This window comes from Gallus gallus, chromosome 2 (genome assembly GCF_016699485.2).
Source record: "Gallus gallus isolate bGalGal1 chromosome 2, bGalGal1.mat.broiler.GRCg7b, whole genome shotgun sequence".
Classification (NCBI taxonomy): Eukaryota; Metazoa; Chordata; class Aves; order Galliformes; family Phasianidae; genus Gallus; species Gallus gallus.
Window position 1 is genome coordinate 74,086,351 of NC_052533.1, and position 15,630 is coordinate 74,101,980.

At 35.5% G+C, this 15,630-nt stretch overlaps 1 protein-coding gene across 13 annotated transcripts in view; it reads left to right on the forward strand.

The window, feature by feature from the left end:
- Nucleotides 1–15,630, forward strand: part of CDH18 (cadherin 18) — a 256,820-nt gene that overhangs the window by 225,304 nt on the left and 15,886 nt on the right. For 9 of the 13 annotated variants that reach the window (XM_046934446.1, XM_046934453.1, XM_046934455.1 and 6 more), the window contains 2 exons: nt 3,893–4,014; nt 8,443–8,560. In XM_046934446.1, coding sequence (XP_046790402.1) covers nt 3,893–4,014; nt 8,443–8,560 — 240 coding nt within the window. Of the gene's footprint in view, nt 1–3,892; nt 4,015–8,442; nt 8,561–10,247; nt 14,481–15,630 lie in introns of those variants that run through there. The other 4 variants (XM_046934477.1, XM_046934485.1, XM_046934469.1 and 1 more) reach the window with 2 other exon arrangements.

The following is a 15,630-nucleotide window of genomic DNA, read 5'->3' on the forward strand; positions in this document are numbered from 1 at the left end:
TATTATGCCATCTTCTAGCTTTGAAGATGGCACTGCTTTGAACTGAGGACTAGACCAATGACCTGCAGAGGTCCCTTTCAGCTAAGATTCTATGATTATCTAGTTGTCACAAATTCTTCTGCCTTCTGGCAAAATCTGCCTTCTGGCTTTTTCTAATATTAAAATCTTCATTGCTTTCACTGCATCTTATGAAGCCACTCCCAAATGGATTCTTCCTTAACCCTTTAATATAATACCTGTCTTCGATATATGTACTATTCTTTTGTGTGCTACTTTGTATTTTTCCTGTAATTTATAACTCTTTCTAGTTCATATGCCTGAAATTATTCTGGAGGAGGCACAGTAGTAGCTCTCCACAACTACCTGAAAGGCTATTGTAGCAAGGTGGAGATCAGCCACTTATCCCAGTTATCAGTGACAGGATGAGAGGGAATGACATTAAGTTGCACCAGGGGAGATTCAGGTTGTATATTAAGAAAAATTTATTCTTGGAAAGTGATAGTACATCGGAAAAGACAGCTCAGGAAGGTGGTGAAGTCACCATCCCTGGAGGTTTTCAAGAAGAGGGCAGATGTAGCATTTGGGGTATGGTTTTCTGGGAGTGGTGGTAATGGGTTGATGGTCAGACTCTTGACGGTCTGATGGTCTGATTCTAGAGTTTTTTTCCAACCTCAATGATCCTTTGATTCTATGATATTATACCTCACAGAATGTAGGTTAGAACATTCCAGGCTCAAGAACAAGGATATTTTCATAACCTAAAGGTTAGATCATCCATTATTAGATATCATATCCTGTTACTGTAACTATAGAAATTTGAAATTATAGAAATCTTGTAATTTGTCTGTTAGCATTGACAGAACAAGCTACCTAAAATATTTTGTAAACAATATGTTAGTGAGCATTAAGAACTATTCGATCTTTATTGCTTTGTACTGTGCTGTTCTGCACAATCTTAAAGTCTACCACCAAGGAAGGACCAAACATCTTTTCAGTTAATTCTCAAAGTTCAAAGGGAGTTCTGGAGAGAAGGCTGCTTTTCTTTCTGTCATAATTTGAATTGGATGGTTTCTTTCATCCAACTGCATAGCAAACAGCCAACAGTTCTTCACTTTCCCTTTGTATATTCACAGCATTCAAACGCTCCTCTAGATTACTAAACTAGACTACTTAAGTACTATATTTTAAACATATTCCTAATTTTGCAACTGAACATTCACAGCAAGAAAATGGAATTTGTGAGTCTGTCGCTCTTCTGCATGTATTCTTATAACTTTTAATGCTAATGTTAATTGGGAATGACAATGACAAATAAACTCCCATGTTCTCAAATATTCTTTCAGTAGGAGGCTACCTTACTGGTGGTTTTGAATCTAAATGTCTAAACAAATGAATGGTTTTTAGGCTTCTAAGCAAATGCCCTCAAAGGCATGAAAAATCTGAGGCATTCTACAAATGACTTTTTTTTGATGGAAACTCTCTTTCTCTCTCTCTCTTTTTTTTTTTTTTTTTTTTTTTTTTTTGAAACAAAAATGTGGAAAAATACAGATAGAAATAACCAGGAGAAATAAAACGTGCACGTTAAAAAAAAAAAAGAAATCTGTAGGACCCCATTCTTCTACCTTGTTGTGTGTGAATGATTGACTTCGCATTTTTCTACTGATAGTTTAATTTAATTGGTGAAAAACAAAATGAAGTTTGTTATCTACAAGATGGATACTTACACAGACTTTGGAAGATATATTGCCCCTAATTTTAAAATGTTCTCAGTATATAATTCTTCTAATCAGATATAAGTGTCTTGGTACATAGTAGTAAGAACAAAAGAATGATGGATTAAGACTCGTATTTTTTTGCTATCTTAACACAGAAAGTGTATTTTCATTGAAAAAAAAATCATTTATTGTGCTTTTTGCAAGTGATCTTTTTTTGAAGGTGAGCTCTCAAACAACTATAAATCATATACTAAGACACCGTTATTTAAACATTTTTGAACTGATGTGTCACTGATGCTGGATTTTCAGAGAAAATACAAGACTTACTGACTGCTTTGTCTAACAACATGATAACTTGTGAGGAAGTTTGAATCAGCCTTGGGAATGGTTTATGTGTATACCTGTGTGCTTCTATTTCCATATTATTTCGGCATTTTGCGTACATTACTCTGAAAGTAATGCCTCTTGTTTATTTCCATGGAGACTACAACTACAACTCTAAAGAGCATAATAACGCTATTTTTTATAGAGCAGATTCTCAGCTACAACCGGCTATTTTTCAACACAGTCACCACCACTAGCTGTGCATTTTCACCAGTGATGAATGAGAGCCTGCTTGCTACATTCATAAAAATCTGCACTAGCAGGGGTGACCCACTGTTTCACAGTTGCTATGACCATGTTGTGGTAGGACAGTCCAACCAAGATTGGCAATTTCTTCCATGGTCTTCAAACTGTTATGGGGCCTGGTGTTATCATGTTGCAAGAGTAAAGTTGTTTTCCTCTTGTCCTGACTCTGGAATTTCGAGCCTTCAGATTAGACAGTAGTGTTATGTAGTGATCAGAGTTGATCATTTGTCTGCTTTCCAAATAATCCAGAAGGGTCACCCCTTTCCTATCCAAAAGAACAGTGCACATCACTTCACCTGCTGAGGGCAGCGTTTTGAAATTCTTTGATGGGGAATTCACATCACCACTCCACGCACTGCCATTCTGACTCTGGCTCATAGTGGTGACATCACGTCTCATCACTGGTAATGATATGATCCAGTAGACTTTCACCTTTAGTTTTGTACTGGTTCAATAGATCCTGACAAACTTGCATACGTTGTTTTTGTTCCTGTGTGAGCACTTATGGGACCCTCTTGACACAAACACTGCTATATTCTCATGTTATCACCATCATTTCCAATACATTGAAACCAATGTTCAGCTCCATACACAGTTCCCTGATGGTAATCCACTGATTTGTATGGATGAGCTGGGAACACTGTTCACTTCATGGTGTGACAGCTGTGCATGGCTTTCTGGAATGTGCCTTCTTTTTCACGTTGCTGAAACTCACTGCCTCACTCTACTCACATGCACTGTTTGGTCTACAGAAACATTCAGCAATTATCAATGAATATCAATGAGTGCAATTATTTCTGCATGAAGGAATTCAGTGATACATTTTTGCTTCATCCATACTTTCATGTCTGATACCATTTTGTCAGACTGCCCCTCTGATACTATCTGTCACATGGCAACAAAAGGTAATGGAATTTTGGAGGGACGGTTCTGCCTCTGCTGCCATATCACCAACATCCGCCTCTAATGTCATGGACCAACATCATAAAATAGGCAGTACTTTTGGAGCTGCCTTCCTAGTTCCTAAACTCATTGAGGGACTGAAAAAAATATAAAAGATCTTAATGTGATGACACTTTGATGTTAATTGAAAAATAATCAATCGTTTCTTGCATAGAGTGACAGCATGCAATAGCACCAACAGCCTCCTCCTACTTCATTTTCAGAGTATTTTGTATTTTTATTGCTATGACATAACTGTAACTTAAGACTTATACTATGCTTTCTACTCCACTTTTTTTTCAAAACAGTTAGTGAAGCTCAGCAAATGTCATCTTTCATGATCTTACTACCTAAGGTTTTGCAACTGTATCTAGTTCTCATCCATTTGCTGCGTTGAGAAATCACATTTTGATAAAGGATGTCACTGAATTTTGTATATTACATATATAACATAATTTGTATTGTTTTTGTAAAATAATATCTATATAATGTTCAATATTGCATAAGATTGAATATATTGCTGCATAATATTGAAAATTATATATAAATTATAATTAATTATATGAATATTGAATATATATAAAAGTCCTTTGTATATTTTTCAGACAATCCTGGGCTAGTGAGCCATGTTCCAGTTGGCATTAGAATCCTGGATGTCAATGACAACCCTCCGGAGCTCGCCAGAGAGTATGACGTAGTGGTCTGTGAGAATGCAAAGCCTGGTCAGGTAACTCTCACAGTTATCTTTTTCTCAGTGAGAAAGAATTACTTTATTTGTTAATGCTATATATGTTAAAAGTTTGTTTTGATCACATGCCATATTTCTTTCTTATTTCATTTTCATATTTCACATTTGCCCTAACATTTTAAATGTATTAGTCTGTATTTTAACTGTATTAGACTAAAGGGAGAAGATTGGGAATACATTCAAGATATTTTTCTTGTTATTTCAAGAAAATGCATTACAAAAACCTTAATCTTGTCAGATGGAATTTGAAAAGCCACTATCCTGTAACAAATGGATGAAGCAGATTTAACAGCTCTCACTAAGTGCCATGTGGGAGAAAGGTTTGAAATATAACTCAGGGGAATGACTAACATGACTGCTGTCCTCACTTTTTGCATGTTTGATTGCTCAGAAGTGTTCACATGGAAAGACAAATGAGGGTGAACCTGTCTATGAAGTGTCTTTATGAAAACATGCTGATCAGCTCTTCCAAAACAATGAGCAGAGGGGACGTTGCAAAAAACAATTACTTTTTAACAAAAAAACTGAAAAACAATTACTTTCCAGATACTGTTCCATAGTTCATGGATTTCACTGTGGTCCATGGTTTGACAACTTTACCAAGGTGTTTTTTGTTTTTTTTTGTTTTTTTTTTGTTTTGTTTTTTTTTTAACCAGAAGTACCTTTTTTGTAGAGACTGGGTTGTTACACAGATCTTCATGGCAGTTCTGCATTATTACACAGGTTGTAGGTTGGAATAGTGAGCTTGCATCATACACACGTGAGACATACTCTGACTTTTATATTCAGTATACAATTAGGCTTCAGAAAAGATTGTGATGGACTATTAAAAAACAACAACAACAACAAAACAAACAAAACAACAAAAGGATACAAAAGAACCTGGCTCTTGTTCAGAAAATTTTACTGTCTATTTTAAGGAAAAAAAAAAGTCAATGAACAACAAATATTAAGGAAGCGCAAATAAGCAAACATTGCAGAATAAGACAACCTTCCATGTGCTAGAAAATGTGTTGAGCTGAATAGTTTTGAATCACTACGAAGACAGCATTCATTCTGAATTATCCATCATCTGGTAAGAATGAGTAGTACAAAATATCACTAAAGAACAAATCCTGTCAGACGCTGCCAGGCACAGCTACTTGACTGATGTTTGAGGTTTGCAGCTCTGCCCTGTCCTGCATGAGTCCTTGTTTCCTTCTTCAGGAAATCTAAGGAGATAAGCTGCCTAGCCATTTTCTCTCCGTGGCTTAATTTATTTACTTTCCAAAATAATAATAATAATAAAATTTAAGAAAATGTACTTCAGTGAACCCCCCCAAAAGCATCTCAAAAATGTTTTTGAAAGATGATAATTTCCACAGTGAAGAGACAGTTTTTCTCCATTAGTAGTCACTTACAGAGAAAGTAAATTCTATATCTTCAACAGCTTCCAGATGAAGCCTAATGCAAATGAAGCAGTTGTGATTTGATCTTAGATGATGTACAGAGTTGGAGAACCCTGAGTTCTAGAAATACACTCGTTTTCTGTATGGTTGTGAAATATAGCCAATGGAGGAGAATGAAATTTTACAATCTTCCATGAAGTACCATTACAAAAGAAATTTTCCTTTGTTTAAAACAGGACTCATTTTATTAATTTTAAGGAAGTGACAGCAAATAGTGGTTTAAAAAAAGTTCAAATGCTTTGTTATGCAAATTGCAGGAGTGAAATGTTGACTGTTTTCTGAATGTTTCCAAGTTCACTGCTTGTCCTGACAGAGTATGAGGTTCTTAAAATGTTTCACTAAGTCTACTAGTCATATTAATGACAAAAAGTAGCATTATTTCTGGGTGTTTTTCAGAAGAATCATACAAAAAAATACGGTAGTAATGAAATGTCATTTCCCTGACACTGTTATTATAAGTAACACACATGCACACGTGCACACATACACAACATTTTTTCAGAATCAGGGTGTATAAACATTGTACTGCCAAGAAGAGCTACCTTATCCTGCACATTGTTATTTCTAATAGTCAAAGGAAGTGAATCACAGCTGGCAAGGCACACCTCTGCTTTAAATTGGTCACATGTATATTTACTTGTTTATTGATTCAGTTCTGAAAAGCATCTGAGCTGGACTGAATACCTGCTCTATATCATTTTCAATTAGTTCTCCTTCGTTACTGAAATTCTTTTTCTTCTGAACAACTCTTACCTTTAAAAAAATAGCATAACCTTTCAGTTTAATCTCTTCAGTGCTGTCAGTGAGCATTACAGAAGTTGAGTTTCTCTGTTTACATTTTTATTTTAATCAGCAGCTCTGATGAGGTGCATATTAACATCTGCTGGTAGGCTAATAATTAGTTGGCCTACTAATTAGAAAAGGGCTAGGAGTACATTTGGATGTCAAATAGATGCACAGTTTTGTTCTTCACTTCTAAAAAACTGTCTTTAAAATCTGTTCCTTGGAAAACAAGAGCCTATTCTGAAAGATCGTGGCCCTTTTTCTTTTAAGAATCGTTCTGATGCTCTTTTGACCTGTTCTGTTACACACACACTGTCCATTTTCCATTGGAAAAGCATAGTTTCTATACCATCTGATGCTGTACTTTTTACATAGGTTGATGTATTCAGGGGATACTCAAATTTCCATGTGCAAGAAAGTAGGTAGAATGTTGAGTTTTAATGCATCTTATTCATTAATTTTAGTATTGTGGTAGTGAGGTCTTGATCAAAAGTATCTTTGTTGCAAAAAGACATACTCTTGAAGCCAGGTTCTGTAAACTCTCATAGGACATTTTGTTTAAGAGAGGACAACAGGACAAAAGTTATGTAGTAGGCCATCAAATAAAATCTGAAAGTACATAGCTAAGTGACATATCTTTCACTGATGATTACATATGAGCACGTAAGACATATGAGCAGTATTTAACAATTCACATTTTTTAAGATCTGGTCTGAGTTTATTGCAGCTGTGAATTGCATTTAACTGTAATTTTGGTATTTGAGTAATAATGGAAAGTGATTGTCTTGAAAATATATTGACTCCCGTTTTTGTCTTGCTTTGTTCATAACTTTTGAACATTATTAACTTAAAATACGTATCTAGGATAAATAAATGTCTGTTTTAACATGATAATTATTTCAATTTCATATGCATCTTTTCAAAATTCAGTAGAGAACAACTAGCTTTTACTAAACATTTTCACCTGTATTGTCATATCTTTGGCAAACTTCATGATTATAGACATTTCAATTTGATGTTCTGCTACAGGTCAGTAAAAAAGTACCATGAGAAAATATTCTCTGCAGTTATCAGCAGTATTGTTAATTGTTTAAAACTAGCATAGTCTATAGAATATACTATCTTGTATATGTTCAGCAGAATAATTATTATGGTCTATTGGCTTTAAAATGTATTTGTTTTGCTTCTCGTACATGAATGGAGGTAGAGAACTGTGTGCTGCCTTTTCATTTCAAAATAGATCAACCCTCTGGAGCCTGCACTGTTTATGCTTCAGGTTCAGTCAAGACAGACTGCAGCTGAACACTGAACAGAAAAATTCTCATGAAAAGAGCCCTTCTCCCTCCCCCTTTTACATTTCCCTCAGGATATCTATCAGCTCCGTGCAGCACTCTATGTGGGCTTCACTGGATATATCACAAGAACAACTTTTATTAAATTCTACTTTATCACTTGAGCTTCCAGGCCCAGCATGAAAATGAAAGCAGAGTTAGAAATATTGCTTGGTCACAGAATCCAAAAGCTTAGCTCAGTTTTAGTTGAAAGTAAATTTTAAAAATCATCTGGGCTTTTGAAGGTAAAGGTCTTACCTTTCAAAAATACCTCTCCTGTACATAGTTGCTACATCTAATTCTGTTCCTTTGGGGCAAACCAAACTATACCCAGGAGTGGCAGCTGTTTTTTTTATTTTCTGTTATCTGACAATTTTAAAACTGATTCTTATCTGGAATTTTAAACAGAGCTTGCCATTTTTCTTAAAATATTCTTTTTCCTAACCAGTACATCTCATTGTTAGGATGTCAAGCAAAATGATGTACTGGACAGACCATTCTGGTTCAGCCTGAATTTAGGCTCTATAGAAATGAAAGACTAGGCAAAAGTGTAATTCTGAAGGTCAGTAGAAAGTAATGCAGATGATGAAAATCTCCATACCAGGACTTTTGCCTGTACCATATCTGAATGTTGGAAAGTGTAGATGCTTTACATGCATTTATCTAGCTCCTAAAACATTTCATGCTAGAAGAATCAAGCTAATGACCCAGTCATATCATCTGTTGAATTTGGCAGCAGTCAAGTAGAAAATTAAAATAAGCAAAATTTGAACATTCTACTAAGGTCAGGTAATATTGGGGTCAAGTTCAAGTTTCAGCACATTCATTGTTAATTTTTATTTCAGGTAATTCAGACCATCACTGCAACTGACAAAGATAACTCTGCAAATGGGGCCAGATTCCATTTTTCTCTTGATGAAGGGCTTTCTTTGAATCCCAACTTTACTCTAAGGGATAATGAAGGTAAATCAAACATGTAGTTTTGTACAAAATGGATCTCTGTTTTGTCTGGGATGTCTCATTTAACAGAGTAATTTCCATGCATTTCTTGACAGAAGGGGAAAATTGGTATGTCATCATCAAGCTGGTTAATATCAAGGGCATGGTGTATACAACATACGGCAAGCCATGAATAATCAGATATTCTATGCCTTTATACAATTTAGCATTTGTGTTTCAAATATTCACAAATGTTTTTAGAAAGTGGATTAATTAAAAAGGTGTTGTCATATTTATCTGCTTCTAGGTAGGTAGTATTAAGTGAGTACTTTCAGGGTTATTGCTTTCTTTAAGGGAGGAACTAAGAATTTAAGGTTAAGAAAAACTTGAATTTGTGCTTGCATTTATGGATATGGTACCAAGAGTAGATCTTTCAGTGCTTCCTGAGTGGTAGTCTACCTCTTCATGTTCTTCCTAATAAGGTGTGTCTAAAAAGTACAAGGAGTACTTTTTAGGTGCACAGTGGGTGCACTTTTAGTTGCCTTCAGAGTCACCTGGATAAGTTTTTCTGAATGTTTCTTGCATCAAAGACCCATCTAGCCTTTCAAAAAAAATAATACCATTTATGTAATTGTTTCCATTTTGCACTCTATTGAAAATGAAGGTAAACTTAAAATGTTTGTCTGTTTCTTTCCTCTGGGACTTTTTGGTATAAGAGTATACTGTATGCTTTTGTTCATATCTGTATGTGGAAATACATGGTAGTCAGCTTTATTGTAGTTGCATTTTTGCAATAGTACCACGCAATACTCCCTGAGATCTTACAGATCACTGCACAACTGTAATGACTGAGAAACATTAGCTCCATCATTGTACAAATGAAACTATTCTTCAAAGGTATTTTGGAGGAAGAGAGACTGCATAATCTTCCTTAGGAATCTGTTCCAGTGTTTAACTGTTCTTAGCACAGAAAAAATGAATACATCTTATCAATATTAGAAAAGTATTAAAATTGGCTTTTGTTTCACCTAAAGAGATAAAGAGTAAGTATGCATTTCCTGTAAAACTACTAGGCAAACAGAAACTCCAATAATACAGTTTCCAATTTGCATATACTTAAATACAACGATATTTTAGCTTAAATCATAATAAGACATTCAACTTGGTAAACAACCAGAAAACTTAAAGTATTGTTACAATTTTACTCAACATATAACCTTTTGATTCTGTTGTTTAAAAACTGTCATTTTGGGCTATCTTTTCTCTGTGATAAAATACTCTGTATGTACAGTACAAGTTAAATTTATAAAGTATGTTCACAATAGCCAGTTATTTTACATTCACACTTTTCCCTGTCTCTATTCAGAAATTTTGAATTTCTGTTATTTTGTATTCCAGGAAATAGCTGAGAAATGGTGGGCAGTAATATTTCTTATGTTTGTCAAGTTTCCTATTTTATTTCTAGATTTAATAATCCAATAATGGTTGGGATTCTAGGATTTTTGTTTGTTTGTTTGCTTTATTTTTCCTCTATAGAAATTTGCCAACAACTGCCTTAAGAGAGTTTTCATTGTTTTGCAAAATGCTGAAAAACAAAAGCTCAACATCACATTGAATATGGTGGTCAGTGGTAGCTTTATCTGTGAACGCAAGGTAGTATTTCTCTTGAAGACTTTTTTGAATCAGGTCATCCTCTCTTTTTATTTTTCAGGACAAAGGATTAATTTCACAAAAATCTCAGGAGGCATTTTCTTCCCTTGCTTTCACAACCCTAAACAACAGGATACTGCTCTGACTTTGAGCTGCAGTGCATTATTGCATAAATATTCCGTTCTACTCCATTATCAGTACAGCTACAAGATCAAAAGACTCTACAGTAGTAAATCAGATCCTTAAATGTTAACACATCCATATGCTTTCACTGATATCTAGAAGAGTTACACAAGCATAACATTTCCTAATTTATCCCTACATAATCTCAACATATGTATGATTCAGATTAGTAGTATCCCATTGCTTCAGCATAGGAAATAGATATTAAATAGTCAGTCCATACAATTGATTGTATGGCCATGTAAGATTATGTCTCTTGAGCCTGAGCTTGAGCCTTTGCTCATTAACAATCCACGGTTTTAAAGCTCCCGTGCTTGAGTACATACCCTCAAAATACAGAAATTAAAACCCTTAGAGGAGGATATAGGACTATATTAAATATGCGGTCTATCTGAACCTAAGAATTGTTTAGATCACCTTCTGGATTCTGATGGTGTTGATGATTTTCATTTTAAATGAAAAATACAGAGAAGACAGAATATATTTTTTTCCCTGCTGACTACCTTATGCTACAGTACATTCTTTGATGCTGGCTGAAGTTTTTTATTTTGACAGTTCAGAGAGAGAGAAAAAAAAAAAATTAAGAGTATGAGCAAGAGGACAGCCAGCAAAATGATGCAGTATCCATACCCATGTAAGCAAGACAAAACAAGAAGGGTTATAACATTTCTTTGCTATACAAAGAAAATGCATTAGGTTGTAATAATTCCCTGAAGTCTGCAATTTTAGAAAGCAAATCCAGGAAACATGCCTCTTTGTTTGAGAATTGTACTTATGATGGCTTTTTAATGAAAACAGTGCTGTTTACAATTTATTCTGTCCAGGGAAGTGTTGCAGTTTCTACTAAAACCTGAACGGCCAAATTGTTATTTAATTTGGAAGTGCTTTTTTCTTGCTGTTTGGATGCTATATATCTGAGTTATTGTACATGTTCTTCTGACACTGTTATTTACTGTGTTACAATAGATAATTTTGAAATCTTGATCACTTTTGTTTAATGCCTTAAATGTACAGTTTTTGCCTCATCGGAAATATCAGCTACTGCAAGTCCAATTTAAAATCTGCCTGAGCATTATGATGAAAAGGCCTCTTCAGAACAGAGCTATTTGATAGAACTGTAGAACTACAGTCATTTGGGTTGGAAGGGACCTATCTGCTCTGCCATGGACAGGGGATACCTTCCACTAGATCAGGTTGTTCAAACCACCAATCAACCTGGCCTTGAACACTTTCAGGGATGGAATATCTACAACTCTGGTCAACATGTTTCAGGGCCTCACCACCCCCTGAGTAAAGAATTTCTTAATTATTTCCAATATAAATCTACTTTCTTTTAGTCTTAAGCTAAGATCTCTTGTCCTAACACTACGCTCCCTCCCTGATAGAATCTCTCCCTGTCTTTCCTGTAGACCCCCACTCCTCCTTTAGGTACTGGAAAGCTACTATAAGGTTTCCCCAGAGAGTTCTCTTCTACAAGCTGAACAATCCCAACTTTCTCAGCCTCTCTTCATAGGAGAGGTGCTCCAGCCCTCTGATCATCTGCATGGCCCTCCTTTGGACTCACTCTATCAGGTCTGTGTCCTTAAGCTGGGGACCCCAGAGCTGAATGAAGTACTCCAGGTGGTGTCTCAGAAGAGCAGAGTAGAGGGGGAGAATCATTTCCTTCAACAATGCTGGTCACTATTCTTTTGATGATACAGGATACAGTTGGCCATCTGGGCAGCAGACACACACTACTGGCTCATGCAGGTTTTTCATTAGTGAACACCCCCAAATCCTTCTCAGGGATGCCCTCAATCCATTCTCTGCCCAGTCTATATTTATGCTTGGGACCACCTCAAGTCAGGTGTGGGGCATTGCACTTGGCCTTGTCTAACTTCATGAGGTTCACAAGGACCCACCTCTCAAGTTTGCCAAAGTCCCTCTGGATGGCATCCTTTCAAAGCATTGAATTTAATAATTATACTTTTTTTTTTTTTTTTTTTTTTTTTTTTTTTTAATCCTGGGAGAATAATAGTAATTTTCCAGGTGGTCAAAGTATGTTTGATATATTTGTCAGAATTCATCAGTTAGATGAAAAATGCATGTAAGAATATTTCATTGTTATGATACCCCTATACATTAATATATATGGACGCACACATATGCACAGTCTCTCTCACTGCCTGAATTTAAAATATATATATATATATATATTATCTCTCCTTGCCTATTTTGTTACACACTAGAGACCTCTAGCAGAAGTTATGCCACATTTTTAAGGGAGTTGGCAAAAGATTGAATCCCCAGAGGACAGGTCACTTTGGTACGAGAGAGCATTTATGAATTTTACGCACAGTAAAGCAATGTTTTGCTGGTGGTATTTTTTTCACAAGATATACAGTCTATAATGGATGCTCCAATGGGTCTTGTAAATTTCCTGGGCAGTAAGGATTTGTGCAGACTGTACAAATTCACCCAACACTGCCAATAAGATTTGTACATTCTCTTGCCTTTGGAAGTTTTGACTGCTGTCTTCTGAAGCTAGACAAAGTTTACCTTACTTTCAAGAAAGAGCAACTCAAAATGCATAGGATTTTTTCTGCTTTCCTTTTATTTCTTCAGGACATCAGTTTCGTTTCACAAAAGATAAAAATTAAAAAAAAAATGCAACTTTATTTTCCCCATCTGCCCACTTTTCTCAAGGTTTTGGCTTTTTGAAAATTGCACAGTCATGGGGAATGTTCTGGAACTGAAACAAAGTTGGACTGATTTTCTAATTCTTACTCTTTGGAAATTCCTTTTTGTTAATGTTCTGTAACGTTGTGGTCACAAGTTATTTTAATATCCACAGAAGTGAAAGATCTAGAGCAAGCTGAGTTCTACAGTGTCCGTATAAGATGAAAGCTGTAATGCATTCATACACCATGACTGTGATGCAAATCAGTGTTTTTCCCATGTTAATGATCAAAACTTAGTGAAAAGAAGGATCAGTTTTACTTTGCATGGCTGTTATTTAGGAAGATCTTCACACCATACCACTCTAGAGCATCTGAAGTAGCACCGAAGGTCAGATTAAACCCTACTCTTTGCTACCCAACATAAATGGGCAGCATTTATGAAATCCTCTTTTTTTTTTTTAATATCAAAGATGTGGCATGCACTCTCAGCTTCCACATGTATGTTCTTACTGCCCTTCAATGAAATATCATCCTGTAATTAAGAGAAGCTGTAACTGTAGGAGCATTATTTGGAAGAGAAAAATAATATCTGAGAAAGTGCAAATTAGCATTATACATAGTAACTGCAAGCACAATCCATAGAACATCTGTCACTATAAACAGGCTGAATGCCATCCTGGGGAGCCGTTATCACACAATCAACATACAGTGGTAAAAAGGGAATTTTTCCTCAGATCTGTGAGCATCTTCAATCTTTCCTTGATTAGAACAAATTGGTTCCAAGATTGACCCGATAGGTAAGTTCACAGTGTACAAGTTCTTCGTGCCTTCTTCTTCAGTGCTGCTACCTGCTGGTGTTTTGCATCTTTGAAACCAATAAAAAACAAAAAGATACTTTCCATCAGTAAAGAAATGAAAAATAAATGCCTATCATTATAGTTCCACACAAACAAATTTCATGTTCTCACTTTGGAAATGCCTCTCATTCCAACGTATTTTTGGGGGGTTTAATTAATTACGACTTCTTAGAACATTTATAACTGAAAGTTAAAACATGTCTTAATCTATTAACAACACTTTATTTTTTAATTTCCATTTCTCTGGTGCCTGCCTGCAATATATAACGTGTCAAAGGAATTCTCAAATTGTGAATAATAAATAAATTTGTATTCTCCATAGTGCTCCAGTAGTCACCTTCCTTGGTATTATCATTGTATTTCAGCTTCTTTGATTTCCATATGCCTTTCTGTCTTTTCTTTGTTCAGAAGCTCAACATGAAAAGACAGAGATAATGGAAAGTGGAATGTGATAACAACAGCCTTGCCTGCAGTGTGCAGTCTGGCTTAACAAACTGCCACATCTACAGAGTGTGAAGAGCTGCTGTTTTACAGCCATGCAGAATTTCCCATCTGTAACCTCAGATCCACTGGAGAGGAATCTTATGTTCTAACTTGCTGTGTTTGCAAAGTAACAGCTCAAATGTGAGAAGGCTTAATGGTCATGCACTGGGGCAGTGTGCACCACAGGGAAGCAGATGATTCATTCTTTCTCTATGTTGCTGTTAATTTTCCCTTAGCAGCCAGCCCTTTCATCTTCAGCAAGTCCTGGTTCTTTTCCTACTTTCAGGAGCAAAGTTCGCAGTTTAAACCTATAAAGAAAAATAACTTTCTTTCCAGGCCTAGGAGAATCATCAGATCTGTAGTTCCCAGCATCCCAGTACTATTGCTGCTATCCTATACTTGTGTTCCCTGTATGGTTGGTGTACCTGTTTTCAGATATCAAAGGAATTTCTCAATTCATAATCCCCTCTCTCTTATCTTTCAAACTAGTTATGTTGATATAACAAAGTTCTTTTTGTTTGTTTGTTTTTTAATTCTTTCAGTAAGCTCTTTCCTAGGTTGACATCTGTGTTCATACTGGGCTACCTTCAGCTTTCACAGTTTGTGGGATTTTTTGTGTGATGTCAAGACCCTTCTCATAAAAGCTGTTCTCCTACTTGCCCTCTCAATGGGTACTCCCATGGTTATTGATACAGAATGTAAACAATTTAATAAAAGATGAATGCTTAGAACATCAGACTAGCTGTCAGGATGCCGTTGGTAATGCACTTCTTTGGTTAAACTTCTAGGGTTTGTTTTTTTTTTTTTTTTTTTTTTTTTTTTGGTTATCAGAAACCTTTCCTGCTCAGGAATTCTCCATTTTTCTTTTTTATATTAGGTTAGTGATGCTTTTCTTTTCAGTCTGTATTTTCATGATTGCCTCTGTAGCTATAAGGTAATATTGATTTGCTCACTCTTTCAGATTTGTGCCAGGGAGAGTGAAGGAGAAGTTTTTCTTTCCTGTTCAAATTTGAATACTAGGCCTTGTTTGGCTCAGGAAGATTTGATTCTATAAATTTAGTAGAATTTTCTTGCGTACATGGACAAAGTAGCTGACCTAAAGTCTTCAGGGCTTGTAAACAGAGTAAGAAAAATAATGTAAAGTTTTAAGCAGAGATGAAATGTTGTTCTTATTCTTGGCAAAAACAGTTGCTGTCACCTATTGAAGTTAGCAGAATAAGATCTGATATTTTTTTTCTTCTACAAGGCAAGACATGACAGA